This window comes from Eucalyptus grandis, chromosome 1 (genome assembly GCF_016545825.1).
Source record: "Eucalyptus grandis isolate ANBG69807.140 chromosome 1, ASM1654582v1, whole genome shotgun sequence".
NCBI lineage: Eukaryota > Viridiplantae > Streptophyta > Magnoliopsida > Myrtales > Myrtaceae > Eucalyptus > Eucalyptus grandis.
In genome coordinates this window covers 46,869,997-46,894,255 of record NC_052612.1, presented here as the reverse complement: position 1 = coordinate 46,894,255, position 24,259 = coordinate 46,869,997, and the positions used below count along the sequence as shown (strand labels likewise).

General features: G+C 38.4%; 2 protein-coding genes and 1 long non-coding RNA gene across 4 annotated transcripts; 1 reads left to right on the top strand and 2 right to left on the bottom strand.

Moving 5' to 3' along the window:
• Positions 1 to 2,316: 2,316 nt before the first annotated feature.
• Positions 2,317 to 4,867, bottom strand: LOC104414897 (putative disease resistance protein RGA4). The gene is made up of 2 exons (XM_039299990.1): positions 4,562 to 4,867; positions 2,317 to 4,461 (listed from the first exon to the last, which is right to left on the bottom strand). Exons 1-2 carry the CDS (start codon positions 4,865 to 4,867, stop codon positions 2,317 to 2,319), a joined length of 2,451 nt encoding a protein of 816 aa, XP_039155924.1.
• A 3,572-nt stretch (positions 4,868 to 8,439) lies between these two features.
• Positions 8,440 to 10,886, top strand: LOC108954113. Of its 2 annotated transcripts, XR_005549754.1 has the most exons (3): positions 8,440 to 8,602; positions 9,667 to 10,061; positions 10,442 to 10,886. It is a non-coding gene; the product is annotated as an uncharacterized LOC108954113 (long non-coding RNA). The 2 variants fall into 2 exon arrangements; XR_001979792.2 differs by lacking the exon at positions 8,440 to 8,602 and having other exon boundaries at positions 9,224 to 10,061.
• A 10,679-nt stretch (positions 10,887 to 21,565) lies between these two features.
• LOC104414888 (disease resistance protein RGA2) lies at positions 21,566 to 24,034 on the bottom strand. The gene is made up of 3 exons (XM_039299984.1): positions 23,729 to 24,034; positions 21,947 to 22,749; positions 21,566 to 21,878 (listed from the first exon to the last, which is right to left on the bottom strand). Exons 1-3 carry the CDS (start codon positions 24,032 to 24,034, stop codon positions 21,566 to 21,568), a joined length of 1,422 nt encoding a protein of 473 aa, XP_039155918.1.
• Positions 24,035 to 24,259: the final 225 nt, after the last annotated feature.

The following is a 24,259-nucleotide window of genomic DNA, read 5'->3' as shown; positions in this document are numbered from 1 at the left end:
GGGGCTGCACACGCAGACTACAACCCTGCTTTACTCAAAAGATTGAAACATTACGTCTTTTGAAATGATTTACTCCTCAAGAACAAGAAAGGTTTATCTCAAATTGAAGGAGAAGACTTTCAATTAAGACATGGAACTGGCTCTGCAGGAGCCTGGAGGAGATCCTCTGGCTTGGGCCATTGCGCACAAGAAATGGATCTGGTCTGGGAATGCACGGAGGAAGGCGCACTTCCTTGTATTCCCCAATTTGACCGGTCCCAACTTTTGGCCATCCCGTCGCTGAGAATTATTTGGAAGCTTCATATGAGTTTCCTGAGCGAAGAAAGTGAAAACCAACCAGTCTAACAATATCTGCAGAGACACAAATTTGAAAATGGGGCTAATTATCCAAAAAGTTTTACACCTATTGCACTTTTATCAATTCAATCCTAAATATTTCAATATTGCCAATAAAGTCCTAAACTTTTTCATGTTTTGCTAATTAAGTTTATTCAGCCAATTTTGGTCGGAAATCACTAGCATGAATAATTTTTAATAATATTTCAATAATTATTCAAAAATTTTATTAATTTTTATTAATTTTCTTCTCTTTTCCTTACTTTTTTCTTCTTTCTTTTTCCTTTTTCCCTCCACTGGTCACCACTAGGCCTCGCCTGAGAGTGCCTGATGGTGGCCGGCAGAGGAAAAAAAAGAGAAAAGAAAAGAAAAGAAGAGAAGAGAAAAGGTAAAAAAGAAAAAAAGAAAAGAAGGTCACAAAGAAAAAAAAAAAAAAAAAAATCAAAAAATATTAAAAAATTATTAAAAATTATTCACATCAACACTAGTATCACGTAAGATTGATGATGTTCATGTCATGATTTCCAGCCAAAATTGACCGACAAACTCAATTGGTAAAATGTGAAAAAGTTTAAGTCTCGATTGGTAAAATTTTTGACAAAATAAAATTAGCGAAATTAAAATATTTAAGACTGAATTAATAAAAGTGTAATAAATTTATGACTTCTTGGACAATTATCCCTTCGAAAATGCAAGCGGAGGATGAGAGTGACAACAACTTGGAATTTCCTTAATTGGTAAGTAAAGCATGACTAAAAGAAGCTACCTTAGTTTCTGCTTGACATCCTAAAATTAGAGGGGAAAACACTGTCTACCACAAAAAGTCTACAACCTCAGAGGATGAATAAACATTGTAAGGAAACAGATTGTTGAAATGTACCTCCCTAAACAAAACCATGTAACGCGCGGCTGGCGGATTAAGGAATTACAAAAGGCAATCGAATGTGTGAAGATTGCCGGTGGCTTTGTACAACCCAAAATAATTTGTTCACATTCTTCTCCACTTTTATATGCAGTAGTATGGGTTGTATTGGGTGCATATGCATTGATGTCTAAGCCCTAGAATTTGAGACCTAATTCGAGGATTGAGATGCATACTCAACTGAGTTACGTGAAAGTCTAACCTTGCAAATGTCTTGTATATTTGATGGTGGCGTCTAATCTAAGAAAACAGGATTAAGCATTCCTTCACAAGTTCCTTTTACCTTTTCAAGTACGTGTGATAGAATAAAAAGCTGACAATTTCAATAACTCTTTTCCGTTTCTTTCAATTCCATTAAAATGGCAGAAAATAGTGGTCATTATCGACTAATGCTGGGACATAGGGTTTAGAAACTCAATGTCGCCATTCTGAGTGTTCTTGAACCAATTAGAGCCGAGAGTTCGTTTCATATTGTTACTAATACAAAAAACTTTGCAAGGTATCAAAGAGAAATTAAAGGGCCACTTTGCAATTTTTCTTGAAAAAACACAACTTGGATAATATCCACATACATGTCCTTGAATTTGCCGTTCAAAGTAGGCTTCTTCTTCTTCTTTTGAATGACACCTTAAAGACACAAACATATAGGATCATTTTGCTGAATCGACTCATTTTTAAAACTTTGCAATGTATCAAAGAGAAATTAAAGGGCCACTTTGCAATTTTTCTTGAAAAAACACAGCTTGGATAATTTTCACATACATGTCCTTGAATTTCCCATTCAAAGTAGGCTTCTTCTTCTTCTTTTGAACTTCTCTTTCGACCACAACCACGGGTGGAGTTTTCTTTCTACGGCTGCTGAATTTTAAATGTCGAAACTGTAAATATCAAAATGAAATATTTTAAATTTGCTTGATGACAAATAGGGTTATGAAGGACAATATTGAAATGTGCATTTCCTTTTAGAGAAAGAAGAGACTTGGGTTCCCGACATAAATATGGAAAATCAAGCACGAGAGAGGATTCATAGGGAGTTTAGATATACCGATGTATCGATTTTACTCATCTTCTTCTCCACAGCTGCTCAATTCCCCGCAATCATCTTCTTCTCCACAGCTGCTCAATTCCCCGCAATCAGATATCTTTAGCTTCAATGTGGGAATGAGGCGAACGCCATCTGGCAGAGAGGACAATTCGGGAAGCCTCGTAAGCTCCAGTTTTGTCAGACAAGAACAATTTTGCAGCCACTCAGGCAATGCGCTCAACTTGCGACAATAGGAAATCTCTATCATCCGCAGTGCACTTGCAGAACCTTCGAGCCACCCAGGCAACGAAACTAATGCCGGTAGCTCCTGGAGTACCAAGGTTTGAAGGCTCGACATGGAGCCTGGTTCATTACTATCGCCTTCTGGCAGCCTCAAGCTCTCGCACTTCGCCATCATGAGATGCTCCAATGCCTTCAGATTCTGGATGCCTTGTGGTAAGGAGGCCAACTTCGGACATTCTTCAATCCGCAATTTACGGAGCGACGAAAGCGATTGGATATCATCGAATAAGGCCTCCAAATACTCACACCGTAAAATGTCTAGCCACCGCAGAGAGGTCAAGCATCCTATTCCACTCTCCGGGAAACGCTGCTGTTTTGTGGTTATAATCAAAACGCGAAGGTTGATCATATTCTTGATGTTTGCAGGCAATGCCTCGAGTTCATAGCACGAGCCAAGATCTAAGGTCTGCAGATTGTAAAGCTCGCAGACTGATTTGGGGAGTTTATTGATAGACTGGTTGTTGCGTAAACCGAGATACCTCAAATGCTTTAGACCGCCAATGGAACTAGGCAGTTGGTCAAAGCTAGAGTACTCTAGCAATAGCACTCGCAAGTACTTGAATCGCGAAATGCATGTCTCCAAAAAGAACGCGTCAGAGTCGGAGGATCCCAACTCCCCCTCACACATGATGGTACGAACGCGGCTCAGTTTGCTCAAGCAGTCCCGAAGTTCATCTTTCGATACGTCAATTGGGTCGGGAAATGATATATGCCGAGTCATCTGGGAAATATCTTGCTTCCACTCTTTCATGTTGGAGTATTCGGTTTTTGCCACCGAAATGGCAAGTTCATAAATGAGGTCATGCATTTCGATAACCAGGAGCAAATACGTGTCGTTAACAGCGACAACATTGAAGAAGGACCTGGAGATCAGCTCCTCCAAGTACTGCTGTCCAATCTCTTCCAGCTCCTCCTTATTATTTCCACTAGATCGGATAAACCCATTCAAGATCCACAGTTGGATCAAATCAATGTTCATGAACATATAGTTCTTCGGGAATATCGAGCAATAAACAAAACATTGTTTCAAGTGAGATGGCATTAAATCGTAGCTTATTCTCAGTGAAGGTAAAATATCAGTTTCTAATTGCCACACCTCACTATCTCTTACATATTCCCAGTCGCTTTGGTTGTTTTTTGAATATAACAAACTCCCCAAGGTCTTTACCGCCATAGGATTTCCCCCGCACTTGCTCACGATTTGCCTGCCGATTTTGATGAGGTCTGGGTGATTCTTCTCTTGCCCTTGTTCAAACGCATGCTTCACAAACAAAGTCAAAGAATCCTTTGGCGAAAGGTTGGCCAAATTAACTGGGCGAACAATGCCCATAATTTCAGCGATGACTTGATTCCGTGAAGTCACAATGACTTTACTCCCTCTAGAAATGCCTCCTAACAAATCTATCAGTTCCAACCAATCCTTCCTACTCATTGCCCACACATCATCCATTACGAACAAACACCTTCGGTTCCGCACGAGATTTCTTAGGTCATTTTGCAACATGTCAAGGTTGTAGTCATCAAATTTTGCTCCGCCTCCAAGAGACTTGATGATGTCTCTTATTATATTTTTCATATTGAATTCTAGTGGCATGGATAACCAAACTTGGTTGTTTTCTGTGAAATGCTCCTTTACCCTTTCATCATTGTATACCAATTTGGCAAGAGTTGTCTTTCCGGTACCTCCCATTCCAATAATCGGAAGGACTTCTATGTTTCTAGCTCCAGCATCATCCCATCTTCTCAACATCTCTATTATCCTTTCCTTTTCTTCATTTCTCCCAATCACATTCGAAGCGGGTACAAAAGAATGAGTTTCCCTCCGCGGAACTATGGTCCTTTCATGAACATCAGTCGACAAGTTGAATCGAGTTTTCTTCATCGATCCCATCAAGACTCTTTCTCAATTCTTTCATATTATGTGCCACCTTAAATTGGAAAATCATCTTAGATATCCATGAGTACAAGTAGCGTACCTTTCTTTTGAGGGTCAAGTGCTCAGTGGACCGCACTCGTCTCCATAGAGCCCTAGCTTCGAATTCGTCTAGGGCGTCCTCGGCGTCATAGCACCAGTTTTTTAGCCTCGACAACCAAAGGCGCACAGCTTTGTCTTTTATTTGCTTCTGCTCAGCATCGGCGAGCACCGTCTGGATCATCTCTAACGTGTTCTTGAGCTTCTCTCGATCATCCTTGACGCCACAAACCAGTTGAATTTCTTCAACAGCCGATGAAGTTAGTTTCTCCGCAAGAGTTCCAAGGATGCTAGAGACGAACTCAGTCATGGTTGTGATTGGTGTTATTGGTTTTCGAGCAGGTTTGGCGTAATTGCTGTGCAAAAAGAATTAAGTTACCAGGAAAAGGATAGCAAAGAATCATGACTTTGCCAAGTTATATAGGCAGAGCCATAGGAAAACACGTGGTGCAATGGAGTATGTCCAACGTTATTCCAAATTGTTGCATGGTTCATTCAATTCTTGGAGAAAATCTGCAAGCGATTCGATGCTGTTCCAATTAGATTTGGAATACATTCGTCTGATGAAAGATAAAGCAAAAGTGGCTTGAATTCTGCTACCTTTCTCTTTAAACATTACTACATTCCTTTCTTTGTTACTCTGTTTCTTGTAATACAAATATGTCCACACAGAAGAATAAGCTCCTTTTCAATGCTTGATCCCTGTATTAGATGCCCACTCTTTCGCCCTCCTGCAAGAATGAGAATGATTGGATTAGAAGTATGTGCTGTTTTCCCTCCACAATTTCGAAAATTGGAAAAAGAGTTCCTGAATATTCGAAATAATGGAACAAATTTTAAATGATTTTTGGTGCTGATATTTGTAGAGCCGCTGTCCAATATCACATAGAGTCAAATTGGATACACTGAAGCAAAAAGGTAGTAAAAAGTAAACATCAGTTTGAATTGTTTTGTGATTTCCTTGATTTGAATTAATGGTCCAGTCCCATAATATTGATGCTAAATAGACTAAGTTCGAAGCAAGGTAGCAACTACATTTTTGCACGAAATGGACAATGCATCAGAAAAATTCATTACGGACAAAACTCCACATAATCAATGCACCTGAAGGATTTCTGGCGTTTAGAAGAGTTGAGAGATTGCCAGTCCATAATGTTTGGCCCTGACCCTCGTCGCGCATCTCAATTTGGGTGACAAGGTCTGCTAATATATGCTTGGGAGCCTGGTAGTTGTTGCACGTCCACAGTTGGGTTGGAAAACACATTCCTGACAAAATCTCTCATCCGCCAAAAAAAAAAATAAAAAATTGAGTGATGGTGTTATTCATGACCCTCAGTGTTTCACAAAGATACTGAGCCTCGGACACAAACAGCATGTACTAAAATGGAACAGATGCTAGTACGTCACGGCTTATAAAGAGCTGGTAGACAGTAGGACAGGGCTAACTCGAGGAGTATTAAATTGGACCTAATAATTAAGCCAGGAAATGGTTTTCATTGGCAGCTGGTCGCTACTTGCCAAATTAGTTGACAAGGCATTAGAACAAGGCAGAGATTCATGACACTTGAGCATCAATATTCAGGGCGGGATTTGAGAATGAAGTTATTGACCACTGAAAGAGATCATGACGACTGGTAGGCCTACTGTCCGATGCAATGCTTGAAACTACATATGTGGGTTCGAATCCTACTGAGAGGTCCACTAGAGACCAGAAATTATTGAAGAAAGAATAAGATATTTCTTTTGTCCCTTCCAAGTAATTGGAAAATAAAGAAATAGTTAATATATTTAAGATAATTACGTATTTACGAAATACCATCTTAACTCATCCTATTTTATCAGATTTGGGATGTGATATGGTCCCGAAAGATAAACTGGATATGCACAATTCTCATAAGATTTTATTCTTGAACAAAAATACATTTTCTGATTTATTTCATCTATTCCATAACTGGAATATGGGGATACATATTATACCACGATTTTGAATCAAAAGAGAGATTTATCGCACCATTTTGTGCTGACAATGGTTGTTGGCATAGTTCTTGAATACTTTGACGTAGAACAAGGAAAAAAGAAAATTAAATAGTATTCATATTTGCGACTTTCTGGTCAAGAGTGCATGTAAATACTCAAATGGTGCTCATCCACAACTACTTTGTGCAATTTTGAGCCCATCCCAAATTACTAGAACTATATTTCAAGCGATCCGTGCGATTTTAAGTCCTCTTTCTCCAAAACTTCATTCTAACATATAGGGGTTCTAAGAGCTCTGTCATATAATGCTTTTAAGGGAGCCATACCCATAATCTACTGATAACGGAGGAGATCCAGATGGAGTAATTAGATAAAGCTTCGTGATTAGTGTCACGTGCTGCTCAAAGGATTGCAATTAATGGAAGTCTGGTTCACCAAGCATCTGGGCTTGGATGGTTTATGTGCAGTGGATGTACCGTTCCGTACAAGCTTTCAGTTTGAACCAAGTGAGCATGTGATGCTGTGTGGATGTGGTTTCTAGGATTGACTTCATAGATAATTATCTGTCTAATCTGTGGCTGATGGTTTCACAAGGTTAAGCAGTACAAATCAAGTAATATTTCCTGGAAACCCTTTCTAATACGAACGAAAACAAGTTTCTAACAAGCATGTAATGGAAATTAATTTGTCAGGCTCAAAATAAAGTGCAGTGCAATGCACTATAATCACATTCACTTTGCCCGTTCCATCGCATCACATACTTTCTTGAAGTTTTTGACGAGCACATAACTTACTTCATGCAAGAAACAAACTGGAAGTTGCCGGCAGAAGCAATCATACGACTTTCTAAATGTAAACTCTGAAGTGCATCTCAAGAAGAAACTCGAAGAGAACCATAAAGCTGAAACAAGCATAGAATCGTCGATCTCCAGTCCACTACCACACAGAAGAAACAGAACAAGAACAGTAAGAGGGAAAAGGTGACAAACATCCATGGAGTTACCAACGTTCATAGACATTGGCCTTGACTTAAATTCACCTCTGTGACACTAGACATAAAGCTCTTGAGCATGGGATTTTAGCACTAGGAGAAGCCTTATCTTCCACAGCTGGCGATGCAAAGCATTACTTGCTCCATTTAAGAACCTTTGGACTTGAAATATCCGGCGATCACTTGCGGAAATGATCTTTTGTGATGATTTAAATGTGGAGAGAGAGTCGACAGTGCTAGTACACGAAAACAATAAAGAAATGTGATTTGAAAATTTTAACTTTCAATCCATAAATTTGTCAAAAATAAAGGAGGGGGAGAAAGGGGGATAGAGGGAAAAAGAGGGAGAGTTCGCTTACACCAATTAATTGGTTTATTCGATCTTGTTCTGATCTTCCCCCGCACTTGCACATTCTCATAGGGTTGACTAAACTTGTCAAAATGAACCCTAAACCCATATACGACTCATTTAAAGCATAAATGTGTTATATAAGATCTTATTTTGAATGGGCCATTTATAACCCGACCCAAATCTAACCCAACCTACCGGTTTGATAGGTTTAGATTTGATTAATCCTTCTCTTCACCATGCCCACTTCATGAAGAAAGTTAACCCTCTAGTGAAAGGCTTGCCAAAGTATCTAGGACAGTGTCCATAATTAAAAGGACCCGCCCATCAATTTAAGCTAGATGTATTAATACGTATTTATCGAACGTAATTGTTTGAGGAAAACTTGAAATCAAGGTGATGTAGATATTAGATATTGAATGCAAGCACTCGTATTAAAGTGATGAAAAGATAAAAAAAAATGACTCGTGATTTTTTATAGTCAAAGGGTAAATTATAATTAACTACCAAATTACAAAATCCCGCGTTAAGGTTCTTGTGGACGAGAGCAGAGCCAAAACAGACCCTTTCTCTCTCTCTCTCTCTCTCATGGAGCTCTCAGTGACTCCTCGTCTCGCCGTCGGGACGGGCGCGGCGGCAAGCCGACGTCGCCATCGCTCGGCGCGTCCAGTCCGAAAAGCCGGTCGAGACCTGCCCCGAGAAGATCCAATGGGAGGAGCCTTATCCAGGTAACGGCTCTTCAGGTCCGCGTCGATTTTGGCTACGGAGCTTCCGGCGTGCTAGCTAGCTGTGCAGGTCCGTGTGATCTTTGAACTAGCGCGATCTTTGTCGCTTGGGCTCTTAGGTGCGATTGATAAGCTGAAATAATGTCAATTTCTCCCGGGATGAAGAAAGAGTGAGTTCGCGGGCCACTCGTTTAATTGGAAAATGCGCTTCACATGATATTAATCATTTCACTAGATGACAAGTTGGGCAACATAACATTGAATTTGCTTAAGTGGCAGGATGAGAATAATGGAATTGGATGGAATGGATGAAATGGATGAAATGCTGCCCTTAAGCTTGTAGCTTTTGGCAGTATTGGTGCCATACGGCGAGGGGTTGGTGGCGGGTTCTGCCCAGAAATTGGGATGAGATGTGATATGACTGGAATATGTGGTCCTACTTGTCTCGTTGCCTAGAGCAAGTGCACAGCTCAACATTAAGACTCTAATAGGTGGGGTACTGCCTAATGAAGATATGTAATTTGTTGGCCCAACGCCCAAAGAAAAGAGGGAAAACAGTTCGAGTGTAATTGCTGTTAGGGAGGAGGGGTTCAATTGTCCATATTCTTGTATAGGCCTGTGTACTAAGAGTTATCCAACACAGTGGATTTGGTGGTGGTAGCAGTTCTCTACTAAGGGTTTTCCATCACTGCATGGATTTGGTGTAGCAGCAGTTTTCACTAGCCATAAAAATAAACATCTTCGATACCTAAAGCGTGTCTTGATATCAAACTAAAGAAATATAATGGACAACTTGATGAGGAGGGTTTTCTTTAACCCAAGCCCAAAAAAACTTGTTGGTCGGTTGTCATAACGCACCTTGAATAAGAAGAACAATCACAGTCGAGGTTTCAAAAAGTCAATCAAAAGTTTCCTTATGCAGAATTCTCAATCAACTATTTGACAAAGCTTCAGTTACGTATCTGTTGGAAGATGCATGATCATGCACTTTCGTTAACCGACATTCCTCATGTCCTAGAGTCTTTCTAGTTTACTTGTGCCATAATTGAGTGTACACAATCTGCTAGGCCTGTGCTTGAGTTGGAGCAGCTGGATCTGATCCTATATTGAGTAAAGTCTCTGAGTTTAAAGATGCATGTTGGAGATTTTTTAGACCTCATACAATAAGAGGAACATCTCTGGGCTCCTTGTAAGTATTCTTTTCCTGCTGCCACAGTTATTTCCAATTAGCTGATCATAACACTTTTAGTTTTTCTTATGTTTTGTCTCTCCCTGCTTGCCCCGTTTACTTGAACTTATTCTTGCTCATCAACGGTTCATTGGTGGCTAGAGCTCTGATCGAGAACTCGCACATGATAAAGTGGTCTCTTCTGCTTAAAGCATTCTCTGGTCTTTTTGCTCTAATATGTGGGAATGGATATATTGTTGGCATCAATCAGATATACGATATCAGCATTGACAAGTATGTGGTGCTTGCTTGAATTTTATTAAAATATATCTGGCCAGATGGGTGTTGGTTAAAGCATCACTATTACTAGCATGAGAAGAACTGAAAAGTTACAAGATATTGGAACTGAGAAACAGAGCAAAATTACTTCTAGCCTCAACATAGATGTTTGAAGTGAGAAAGAATGAATGTGTTCATAATGAAACAATGTGACATCCCAATTTTTACTGGACATCAGATTTAGGTCAGTGTTTGAGGTACCGTGCAAGCACTCACTGTTATTTTGGAGGTCCATCTTTTTAATTAACCTTCTTGTCATGCCTTTGCTTTTGAGGATCGATGTCCTCGACTTCCTCTCCAGTTTTATGATTAGTATCTTTTTTATCTTAATTCAGGGTCAACAAACCTTACTTGCTTATAGCAGCAGGAGATCTTTCTATTCAACATGCCTGGCTTTTGGTGATTTTTTTTCCAGTGACTGGCGTGTCGATTGTTGCTTCAAACTTTGGATCATTCATCACTTCTCTTTACAGTCTGGGTCTTTTCTTGGAACCATCTATTCTGTTCCTCCTTTTAGGATGAAGAGATTTCCTGTTGCAGCATTTCTTATTATTGCCACGGTATATTTTCTGCCTTTTTTTTTTTTTTTTTTTTTTTCCGTAGAATTGAGTAGTTTAAATTTACTTCATCTTTTTGTGCCTTGCTGGAGGACTGTGTTCGACTCTTTTTTGGGGGATATTGTACTTGTATTGGCACCATAACTAATAAAGTATTGGTATATGACCTTTAAGGCTATCACGGATACTTCATCGCAATATCTTAGAAAAAGAATTGTCAAAATGTTTGGCAAGTCCTAATCTGTCCAGAGACTCCACACTTATGATGCTGCATGTAAAATGCAAAATAGTGTATTCTTTTATACATTGACTTATCCAAGTACTTGCGATACTTTTGCATATTCTACATGTCCCAAATTCAGAGGTCTGAAGGAATTAAAGCACCCATTTGCACCTGCCAACACCCTGCTACCTGGTCAGGGTAAACATAACATCAGAAGGGCAGTAGATAAAATAAACACTTCTCAATGTGGTTGGCCATGTTTGTACCTTAATTATGTGAATGTTGCCATTCTGTTCATATTATGGGAGCTCAATTACAAGTAAGCTCTGGTGGGTGTAAATGGTGATGGAATCTTAAATGTGCGTGTTTCTATCAAATCACTCTTCAAAAGATTGACCATTTTAATGTAAAGGGCGGAAAACGATGTTGACTTTTGGTGTATCTGCTTGCTATCTCTTTAGTCTCTTTCTTTATTTTCACATTCTTCCAGTCATTTCTACTTTGAGCTCTTAGTTTCATTGTTCAACTTCACTGATGAAGTTAATGAACTCCCTCTCCACCTTTGCCTTCTTGTAACTTTTTTGTACGAGTGCTTTGCAATGCATTTTTAAAAGTGTTGTCGTATCATTGGCTCAGTGGGGCTTTTCAATGAGTAGAGGATTATTTTTCAATGGGCTGAAATGAAAGAATATGCTATGAGATGGACTTAATAATTCCTTTATCTGAATGGTATGTGTGTTCAATTTAATCGAAAGGTATTTTCTTCTTTGATCTAAGGTTAGTTATTTGTTTACATCCAGCTATTTTTTAGTGAATTTTTTGGCTTAGCAAATGTCAGATGCAGGACATAAGTCGAGAAAATCTAAAGGTATTTTGTTTGTGCAATTGGAGGTCTTTCCTAGTCTGGTACTTCAAGTTAATGTCATGAACTTTAGACTTAACTGTTTTGTTAAATGTCTGGTAATACGACTCTGAGATTATTTGCATGTGCATTGTGTAGTTTTCAAATTTAATGTTTTCCTTTGTGGCTACTTCAGTTCGAAGGAGTTACAGTTTGACTGGATATAATAAAATAAACAAATATCAAGTCTCATTCTCTATAGTGTATTTATTCATCCATACTATCCTTTTAAGGGAAGGGTTCCTCTTTCGATCTCTCGACTTAAATTACTTGAACATTAATAATAGCATGAATTAATTTTAAATGAATGCAAAGGCTATATTTCATTGATTAGCACTTTAACCGCCACTCTCTACTCTTGAGTCTACAATTTCAAGTTAATCTCTACTATTTAATTAAGGGCGTATCTGTTTTATGAAAAACGAATGATTTGAAAAATATTTACCTTTAAATGGTCGTTTGTTGGTATCGTTTGAAAATGTTAGTCAATGAAAAATATTCTCGACATCGACAACAATTTATGTCTCGGCATTCCTCATAAATGATGAAAGCATTTTTCGTTTATTCATTTTGTAAAAGATACAAACAACAATTTTAAGAAAAGTTGTTTTTGAAATCATTTATTTTCGGTGAAAATAAATGGAGTCTAAAATGCAATTAGCTTTGTCAGTAAGGAAATTATTCATCATTTAGGATATTTTCAGTGGGCGTCACCGGCCCAACCCAATGTAAATGGCGAACATAGCATGCTTTGGGCCTAGTGACCCATTAATTTCTTGCTTTGGGCAGCAATGCATGGAGAAATATAAAATTCCCACATAGGTTAGATTGGTATTGCAAACAATGATCTTTCTTTTGAATTGTCTGAGCCTTAATCTCACTCCTATTTCTTGGTTTTATTAAATTATTATTTCCCGAATGCCTGGTGATTTTGTTTTCCACCTTATTTGAAATTCTATTCTAATTTACTATAAAACTAGACATTAACTTGCGAATTGAGCTAGAAACTTACAAGAAATAAGACGGTTGTTAGAACATACGAAAGTATTATGTCTCTCTATTATATGAAAAATTTATCGATTAAAACAAGATGTTTTAGATGTATTTATCGAATGTATGTATTCGGGGGATACTTTAAATTAAAGTGATGTAGATATTGAATGCAAATACTTGTATTAAAGTGACGACATAAAAAATGACTTGTGATATTACAATAAATCGAAATGAACTTACAAAGTGGGGGAAAAAAATCAGGCACATGGGGAAACACTTGATAAAATAAGTTCACAAAAGCAATAAATTGGAGTGAAATTAAAAGTGGAGTGTCTAGGTAGCTTGGGGATATAAACTAAGACCTTACTTTTTACGAAAACCATAAGACTCAAGATTTTTTGCAAACGTAGAAATGTGAAGTGAGATCTCAATTTATCTCAACTTATTCGATCACTAATGTTAAGAAAATATGATGATCGCGCTTTTCACCCTGTAATGATACCAAAAGACCATGTTGGTTATGATTAAGCCTCCACAGTCACATAGGCTATGATTAAGCCCTAAAAGAAAAACCAATCTATGCACACGTACATCATATCATGTCTCGATACATATGTCGACAATGAGCATCCAATCCACATCACAGTACCGCATAACGGCATATCCATCACCATTGTAAATGACATTTATTTCTAGAATGTTTGCAGACAACATTCACGGGAAGGTAAATTAAACTCAATAATGTATCACAAAATGCTATACTTTCTTATAAAAAAAGTACCTGCCATGATGATTTACGTCCCTCACTAGAAATTGCACTATTTAGAAGTAAAGGCTAAATAGGCCCAAAAGTCCACTCGGTACAAAACTACAAAATTGCCTCAAGAGACCCGAATTTTGGGTCTGTGGGCCCCATACGCACCCCAATGGCCTATAAATTATTTAGCGTCATATAACATCTGAACTACTCAATTTTTGTAAACAAACATTATTTTTCGGAACAGATAGATATTAACTTTTTCTAAATATTGGTTGTGCTAGTCTATTTTATTCGAGAATCGTATCAAACCGTTCAAAGAATATAGATCAGACAATCCAACCATCAGTATTTATTTGAATAGATCCCGTCAATAAACACAGGTGTGGTGGCGGCAAGAAGCGGAGCCGGGTGGAGAAGACGTGGGCCTTCATCCGGGCCTTCTTTTGCCAGCGCAAGAGGAGCTGCTGCGTGGCCACCGCTTGGTCGAGGTCCTCGGCTTCGCTGTCCAGCTGAAGAGAAGCCGTTCTTTTGTTTGTTGACTGCATGAGTCAACAGAGGGGATCCCGGTGGCAGCAGGGGGACGTCGGTTGCTGGGGAAAGCATGGGCCGCCATCTGTCTTCTCCATGCACGAACGAGACTCCATATTGTTGACTCCTCATTCGACGGATGCATGAGCTGCATTGGTCAACTCCTTCAATTGTTGACCCATGCACAAAGGAACATGCATGGGAGGTCTCAACGCACCGCATGCATGGAGATGCATGGCACGGCCGAGCTTGGCTGTCCATGAAGAAGAGGGCAGCGGTAACGGGCACGCGCGAAGAATTTTGGGACCTCCGACTCAATTAGTTGGCGAGACGGCTCGGGATTCACGCGTGTCAATATATTAATTAGAACGAATCTCGGTCTTGCTGGTAATGCTACGTAGGGAAGGTCTTCGACCGGACTATAATTCATTCGATGATCAGACCATTACCAAACGTAACGATTCGGTCCGGCGATGATGACGAAACGATGTCCGCAAATAGTGTCAATGACGCGGTCCGACGACACTTCCATCGATCCGTGATGCTCTGATACATACTCGAGGTCTGGCAAAATTTCCGAATGCCACAAGTTATCCACTAATTTTTTATTAATAAATCCAAAGATCTTCTTAAGCTTAAGAGAATAACTTTTTTTGAAAGAAAATGCTGCACCTTGAGGAAAAAGCATATGAATAAGCATTTCCAAGAAGTACTTAAATTATTTTATGCTCTCAGAGCTTATCCAAATTTGAAATAGGTATTCTTTGTCTCCATTTCGAAAGAAATTCTACAAACTATGGAAAGATCCATTCAGAATAAACAAAATATTGTTGCTAATATTCCTCTTGGAGAACTCTAACAGTAAATACATCTTGCTCTTGATGATCTCTATATCTGAAGGAAGGCTTTCACGAATTACCTTAAGAGCAACAAAGAACTTGATCGAGCTTGTCAAAAGCCTAAGTTAATAATCAAGTGTTCAAAGAAAAACTCCTTTGATAATCCTTCTAGTGGGATTGATGCAAAAAGCGATGACACATCAAAAGATTCTTCCTAGGACATATGAGGAAAAGGTGTGAATGGCAATTCTTGCGTAGAAGAAGTTCTAGACACTGAAAACGTAGAAAATCCAATAGATGTCATGTCTGCAACAAGAAAGACCATTTTTGTGAAAAATTGTCCAAAAGCCAAGGGAAGAAATTCCCATTTAATTCAGAAAATAGAAAAGCAATTGAAGTGTCACTCCAAGACAATGATGCTAAATCAGTTTTTCCTTGGAAGATGAACCCACCAAGCATATCGTGTGTGCCATCCAGACATGGGCACAAACCCATGATACTGAAAGTCAGTTTGAAGTACTCGAAGAAGGAATTTTCCTCTGTCCTTCGAAGAAGCCTAAGTCTCCCATAATCTAAGATCTTTGTGCATACACTCCTTTCATTCTCCTATATTTCTCTTTAAAATATGTCCATCCAACTATGACAAACCTATCTCTGTCATTACCCTCATTTTTACACTAGAGCCAGTGCTTCTATTCTTGATACAGATATACTTCCACAACAATAATTTTATTTTCCACGTGGCTTTTTAAAAATGATTTTTATTGATTTTATTTTTTTAAAATAGATTAAAAACTAAAAATTAGAACCTTATATATATGGTATTTTAACTCTGCTTCTAGATATACCTTTACTGCAAGAGTTTAAAGCAAACCCATTAACATTCAGTTTTTTTCCCAAGTATTCCATCACTACCAAAATTCTTGGCTTTAACTCATCAAACAAAGATATCATCATTGGTTCATATATCCTCACATAAATTTCTCAACTTAGAATTTTGTTCAATGGACAATTTACTGAATTTGTGGGCATTCAAAGATTCTTTGCTATCTAGATGAGCATGTTAGATCGCATCCTACAAATCCTTTTGGATGCATGTGCAGAATTCCATTCAAATCTTGTTAAAAAATGTCATAATCCTTTATGGAAAAATCTCGACTTTTTCATCCATCTTCCTTTTAAGATAAACGAGGATATTAGTCCGACCAAAGCTAGCCACTCAAGTATGAATCTAGAGCATTTGTTTATGGCACAAAGTGAATATTCAGATTTTCTTTATCAATGACTAATTGACCTTTTCAGTTTCTCAATGGGCTTGTGAAGCATTTTATGTCAACAAGCTTGTGAAGCGAATCAGAGGAAAGATGAGACTGCTCATTGATTACTAGCCTCTTAATCAATTCCTACAAGATAATAATTTTCCTTAACCCTATAGGAATTCTTTATTCTCTAGCCTTACTCAAGCAAAATCATACTCCAAGTTTGATCTTAAAGTTGGATTTTGATAGTTGGGAATTTATCTTGAAAACAGATATAAAACTAGATTTTGCATTCCAAATCAATATTTCCAATGGACGGTGCTTCCTTTTGGCCTCAAAACAGCTCATTCGATGTTTCGGAAGGTTATGTCCAAAATTTTCTAGCCTATCCCGGCCAATGCTTCAATTTACATTGATGATATCCTCTTCTATAGTCCAGATGAAGGTTTTCATTATAAATTATTAGCCTAATTTGTAGAGTTGGTACGAAAACATGGAATCATGTTATCCCATAATAATATGATCATTGTCCAAAAAGAAATCGAATTTCTTGGGATGCATCTCAAAGATGGAATGTATTATCCTAGTCCTCATATTGCTAAGGAATTGCATAAGTTTCCTAATGAAAACATTTCCCACAAGCAGGAAGTAACTTATCTTGGGGAATTTTGTCCCATAAATTTTAGAGTTTGTGAATCCACTCCAACAAATGCTCCAGAAAGATGCTTCTCGGTGGGGGGCCACACAAATTAAGTCTATACGCAAACTAAAAGAAGTTCTATAGCATCTTCCTCCACTGCAAGTTCCTTCCATGGGATAAAGAATTTTGCAAATAGATGATAGTGATGAATATTTGGCTATTGTTCTTTTTGAAGAAATTGATGGAAAACTATGAGTTTATAGACACAAAAGTGGAAAATTCACACAAGCGAAAATGCATTACCACTCTACGTTCAAAGAAATCCTGGTAATAAAAATATGGTATCAAGAAGTTTGAAGTCCATCTCATAAGACATCATTTCTTTGTAGAAATAAACATGCCATAATTTTCTCAAATGTTGAAGTTCAAGCAGAAACATATCCCACACCCTTAGCTTCTTAGATGGATAGAATGGTTCTCAAAGTATTCATTTTAAATCAAACATATTAAGGGGAAAAAAGAATATACTTGACAATATCCTGTCATGATCAAAAGAGTTTGTGGTTACCACATCCATAAATATGTATGTGGTGAGAAAGTCTTAGGGGAGGTTTCAAGACTCAAGAAATAAAGACCAATTGGCCTTTTGATTTGTACCCACCAGAAATCCCTGAGCTCATCCAAGATAATTATTATTTTTTTTTAAATCTTGGAAGACTGTGTGGCAATATCATTTTCATATTTTCAATAATTATGATGGCCTTCTCCTTCACCCAAATGGACTGCATCCAAAATATCCATTCATTCATCCTCTTACTTTCTTCCCTAAAGAGGAATTCCCGAAAAAACTTAGATGGTTTTACTAGTATTTGGTTAATCACTACACCATTGCCATCGAAGTTTTTGACAGCCAAGATACCTCTTATCATCAATAGGATCATCTAAGGAGAAGCCAAGTATAAATATCTTGGGCAAATACTTTGTTGGTTTAAACATCTAGGTGCATGGAAAAATATTTTCGAAGCCCAATTTAAAGCATGCGGGTCTAACCCAGAGCTTTATATAGTTATCTTATTTTTCGGGCCATGGTTATTTGTGTGGTCTAGTGGAGATATGTGTAAAATTCCAACAGATGTTGGTGTATCCACATATAAACCCCAACCTGTTCCAAATGAGATTTTTGTGACCCTACATTGTGGAATCTCAGCTTACCCTTGACAATATTGAGAATTGCAAAGGATATTGTGTTAGCGTAATCAAATCATTTCATCAGAAGCATGGCAGTAGAAGCTGATGATGTTTCTTGGGATCATTATGATGATTATTGTGCAACTCGACCGGCAATTGATGCATACCTAGAACGTACTACAAAATGGACATGCTAGACAATTCTATGTCATAAACATCTTCATAAGATTTGGCTTCATCATCACAAGATCCAATAAAAGACCATTGTCACAAGATTCTTTTGATCGTAGTGAATTGCAGCTTGCATTCAATCTAGGTCTCGACAAAGAAAGCCCATCGTTTCAACTATCAAGCTCCACCGATGTTTCGATAAGCTCTCATCAATTATCCAAAAGACAAAGGTCATCTAAATTAGAGGCAGTGGTTGCTCCAGCAATTGACGAAGTAGAGAGGCTCCTTGAAGCAGTTAGGCAACAGTATTTAGAGAGATGCAATTTAATCCGCCTAACATTCCTTCTAGTTCTTATCAACCCTAGATCATACATGTACCGAATATCTTGAAGTTCTAGAAGTCGAAATTCTCATCAAGGAATAATGAGGTAGAAGGATGGATATGATTCAGACAGCTTAGATGACGATGAACCAATTCACAAGTACAATAATTAAAGAGGTCTGAAGTGGCAAGCTGGAAGGAACTATTCCATTGCCTATCTTGCTTCAAAGAAGTCAAAAGCAACCCAAAAAAAGTTAGATGAGCCACGTGAAGGAGAGGACATTGTATTCAAGTACCGTAGGAAAAGCACTGTTCATGTACTACCCATGCACTATTTAGCATTGTTTATGTACTATAGTGCACTGTAATAGAAACGAAAATGTGGAATAAGGGTTTGTTGGAAGCAAAATCTTAGCTTGTCAGTATAAATGTCAAATAATTGGTCATTGTTGACCAAAATGAGTTTGTAAAATTATTGGTGATTTCTAGAGCTATCACCACTAATCATATGTTTCTCTTCAATGTCTATTTTATGCATATAAAGGGCATGGCTTGTAAATGATAAGGGGCATAATGCACCCTTTTAGAAAATAATATTGTGTGGTTTGCTACGAATCATTAAAGCTCTATCCTATCTCCCTTTCTATTCAGTATGATTCTCTAAAAACTAGGGATGTTCTGATCAATCCTGATAGTATGCTCTGTACTTGCCACAATGTACAACATGTACATCAAAATACTACTACCTTGAAATTTTCTATAATATGAGTCAAAAAATAAAAATGAATTTGGTAGTTAACAGGTAGTCCCTATTCTAAGGCTAGATGGGCTGTGTGTGGGGAGGATGGCATTCTATTTTTGTTTTTGCTAGCTCGAATCATAGGCCAAAGTATCAAATATCTTCCTCCGTCTTCACCAAGAGGTCTGCTAGTGGGCTCCAACAAGTTGTAGTTGAACATTAAGGGCTGAGAGAAGTCGTGGGTTTGAGAGACTCAGACAACTCAAATGATGCTAAACTAATTCATAAGTACGATAACAAAAGAGGTCTAAAGTGCTAAATAAAGAAGTCAAAAGCAACCCAAAAGAAAGTTAGATGAGTCACGTGAACAAGAGGAACATTTACTCAAGTACTATAGCAAAAGTACTATTTATGCATTGTTTGGCACTATTTATGTACTTTTTGGCACTATTCATAGTACTATTTATGCACTGTAGTGCATTGTAGCAAAAGCAAAAAATGTGGAATAAGGGTCTATCATAAGCATAATCTTTCACTATAAGGGTCAAATAATTAGCCATTGTCAACAAAAGGAGTCTGCAAGAGTCTATAAAATTATTGGTGATTTCCCGAACTATCACCAATAATCATATGTTTGTCTTTAGTGTTTGTTTTATACCTATAAAAGGCATGGCTTGTAAATGATAAGGGGCAGAACGCACTCTCCCGAAAAATAATATTGTGTGGTTTGCTATGAATCCTTAAAGCTCCCTCCTGTTTCCCTTTCTACTTGGTATGATTCTCTAAAAACTAAGGATGTTCTAATCAGTCCTAATGATATGCTCTGCACTTCCCACAATGTGGCACCTTTGCATCAGAATACTGCTACCTTAGAATTTTCTATGATATGAGTAAGAAAATGAAAAGAAATTTGGTGGCTAATAATTAGTCCCTATTCTAAGGTTGAGAGGGTTGTGTGTGTGTAGGATAGCATATTTGTCACAAATTTTATTTTTGTTTTCCCTAGCACATATCATAGGCCAAGAATATGGATTTATAAGTAGAAGGCGAGTCTCTGAAATTTTACTATCCTCCATTTACTTATCATTTCAAGCAATAGAAGCGATTATTTTAAAAAATTATTTTCAAATAATTTATTTTTTTATGAAATAAACGGAGCTATAGTTGTTGTTTTGTCAATCTTCTGTTACAAAGTTTCAAAAATGAGTCTGATTGACCAAAATGACCCTCTATGTTTGTATCCTATTTTGATGGGTAAATTACTAAATTGGGATAAATCACCTTAACAACTAGTCCAAGCCCACATTTCGCTATCATTTCAATGCAAATTGTCATCGCCAAAACAGTTGGGAGTCATTGTCGCCCAATCCAAGCGATAGTCAATTGGTCTCAGTTAGCATCAATTAGACTTGAGTAGCTTTCAGTCAATCATAGGTCGACAATGGGTCATCCTCAGCTGGTGCGAATGCATCATAAGACGGAGTCTATTGCCCATAATGGCTATCCTTAATCCCTCGATAAGCATCGAGTAGTCGGATGTTGTTGCAGATTCTAATTTTGAAAAGATTTTAAGATTTACATATTTTTCAATTGAAAAAATATGAAAGGTTATCGCATACGTGTCATGGGCCTAGGAAATCTCGGTGGAATCGAAGCTCCAAGCATGGAAGGCGCATCGAAATTTTTTCATCCTCAATTTCTAACTTCTGCTTCGACTATCCCTTTGTTATTTTGATTATTTATGTTGAGGGCTATTTTAACCCCTAACATAGATGATTAAATGGAATTGCAATATGCCAAATACCCACTGTTGCTTTGCAGACAACGTTGCAAACTTTCTCGCAGAATTCGACTTACGGGAACTTTGTTTATGAAATAAACAGACCGAAAGTTACCAGATGAGCAATCTTTTGAATCGTATGCATAATCCAAGTTTAATCCATAAACGTGTCAAAAAGATGGGGAGTTTGTTTATACCGATGAATCAATTTATTAGCTTCCATCGGCGGATGTAAATCTCCGGTACAGGAGTGATCTCGCTTCGATCTAGAACGCATGCAACAAAAGCTCTTATATCAATTGATGAAGAAGACACAAAACTCACCTAAAGAAAGTACGTACCTTTTTATTAGAAGCACTCTTACAATATCGATTGAGAGAACTTCTTAAACATCCTTACATAAGCACACAGATATTTCTAGAAAAGATATCTTCCTAGAAAAGTATCATTGTAGATATATCTAGAGTGGCCAATCTGTTGGCCGCATTTCTGCGCTCTTCTTATACGAAAATATCTCACAATCTGTTCACAATCACCTTCTTCTTCAACATCGGTTCTCCTACTCGATTCCCCCGCAATTAGTTATCCACAGCTCTGTCAATGTAGGAATGCGGCGAATGCCGTGCGGTAAAGAGGACAATCTAGGACAGTCTTTAATCTCCAGTGTTCTTAGAGAAGAACAATTTTGCAACCACTCGGGCAATTCCCTCAACTTGGGACAATTCACAATTTTTATCCTCCGTAGTGTACTTGTAGAACCTTCGAGCCACCTGGGGAAATAAACTAGCTCCGGTAATCCCTCGAATATGAAGGATTGAAGGCTCAGCATCGAGCGTGGTTCATTACTTTCGTCTTCTGGCAGCTTCAAGTTCCTGCAATAGGAATCCAAAGATCCTCTAACGCATTCAGATTCTTGATGCCTTGGGGTAAGGAAGCTAACTTCGGACAATGCACGATGAACATCTTACGGAGCGATGTGAGCAATTGGATATCATCAAACAAGGCTTCCAAATTCTCGCACGATGCAATCAATAGCCACCGTAGAGAAGTCAAGCATCCTATTCCCCTCTCCGGGAAATGTTGTTGTTTTGTGGTTATACATAAAACGGGGAGGCTGATCAGATTCTTAATGTTTGCAGGCAATTCCTCAAGTTCCATGCACAAGCCAAGATCTAAGCATTGTAGATTGTGAAGCTTGCAGATCGAATCGGGGAGTTTCTTGATATCCCAATTGCCCCACAAACTAAGAAACCTCAAATGCTTTAGACTGCCAATGGAACTAGGCAGTAGGTCAAAGCTAGAGTAATCTAGCCATAGCACTCGCAAGTGCTTGAATCGCGAAATGCACATCTCCAAAAGGAACTCCCCAGAGGAACCATCCTCAAGCATGATGGTACGAATGCGGCTAAGTTTGCTCAAGCAGCCATGGAGTTCATCTCTTGGTATACGAGATGGGTTGGGAAACGATATATGCCGAGTCTTCGGGGAAATATCTTGCGCGTGCACTTTCATGTTGGACAATTCGGTTTGTGCCACCGAAATGGCAAGTTCGTGAATGAGGTCGTGCATTCGGAAGAATAGAAATGGATAGTCTTCCCGGACAAAATCGAAGAAGGATCTCGACCACAGCTCCTCCAAGTACTGCCGTCCAATCTCTTCTAGCTCCTTATTATTTCCACTAGATTGGATAAGCCCGTTTGAGATCCACAGTTGGATCAGATCCAAGTTGTTGAACTCATAGTTCTTCAGGAATATTGAGCAATAAGCGAAACATCGTTTCAAGTAAGACGGCATTAGATCATAGCTTATTCTTAGTGAAGGTAATATATCAGTCTCCAATTGCCACATCTTGCTATTTCTTACATATTCCCAGTCGCTGCGGTTGTTCTTTTTGAAAACAACAAGCTTCCCAATGTCTTCACCGCCAGAGGATTTCCCCATACTTGCTCACAATGTCCTCGCCGATTACCATTAGGTCTGGGTAATTCTTCTCTTGCCCTTGATTGAACGCGCAATTTACAAACAAAATCAAAGAATCCTCCCGCGAAAGGTTGGCCAAATTAAGTGGGGGGACAATGCCCATGATTGAGGCGATCGATTGATTCCGCGAAGTCACAATGATTTTACTCCCTTCGGAAACGCCTCCTAACAAATCTCTCAATCCCACCCAATCCTCCCGCGTCACTTCCCACACATCATCCATCACGAACAAACACCTTTTGTCCTCCACGAGATGTCTCAGTTGATTTTGAAGCATTTCAAGAGCCCAACTATCACATTTTTCTTCGCCACCAAGAGACTTGATGACATCTCCTATTATCTTCTTAACTTCAAATTTTATTGGCATGGATAACCAAATTTTGTGATCAAAAAGTTTTTTTACCCTATCATCATTGTATACCAATTTAGCGAGAGTCGTCTTTTCAGTACCCCCATTCCAATAATCGGAATGATTGCTATCGTTCTAGCTCCTCCATCATCTGAGCTTATCAACAGCTCTATTATGCTTTTCGTTTCTTTGATTTTTCCAATCACATTCGAAGGGGGCACAAAAGAATAAGTTTCCCTCCGCGGAACTATAATCTTGTTAGCAACATCACTCGACAAGTTAAACTGAGTCCTCTCTTCATTGATCCCATCAAGTCTCTTTCTCAGTTTTTCATTTTATGTGCCATCTTAAGTTGAAAAATGAAATTGGATAGCCATGGGCCTGGTAGCGTACCTTGCTTTTGAGGGTCAAGTACTCGGTCAACCTTGCTTGCCTCCACAAAGCCCTGGCTTCAAATTCGTCTAACACGTCCTCCACATCATAGCAAAAGTCCTTAAGTCTCGACAACCAAAGCCTCATAGCTTCCTCTTTTGTTTGCTTCTGCTCAGCATTGGCAAGCACCTTCTCAATCATCTCTAGCTTGTTCTTGAGCTTTTCTTGGTCATCCTTGACACCCCCTACCAGTTGAATTTCTTCAACAGCTGATGAAGTTAGTTTCTCCAGAAGAGGTCCGAGGATGCTAGAGACAACCTTAGACATGGTCATAATTGGTGTTATTGGTTTCCGAGGAGGTTTAGCGTGACCGCTATGCAAGAACTAGACTAGTTTTCAGGAGAAGGATAGTAAAGGAGCATGATTTTGCCAGGTTATATAAGCACAAACTAAGGAATACACGTGGTGCGAAGTAATATGCGCAATGTTATTCCAAATTGTTGCATGGTTTACTCAATTCTTCGTGAAAATTATAATTGGATGCCTTTCCAA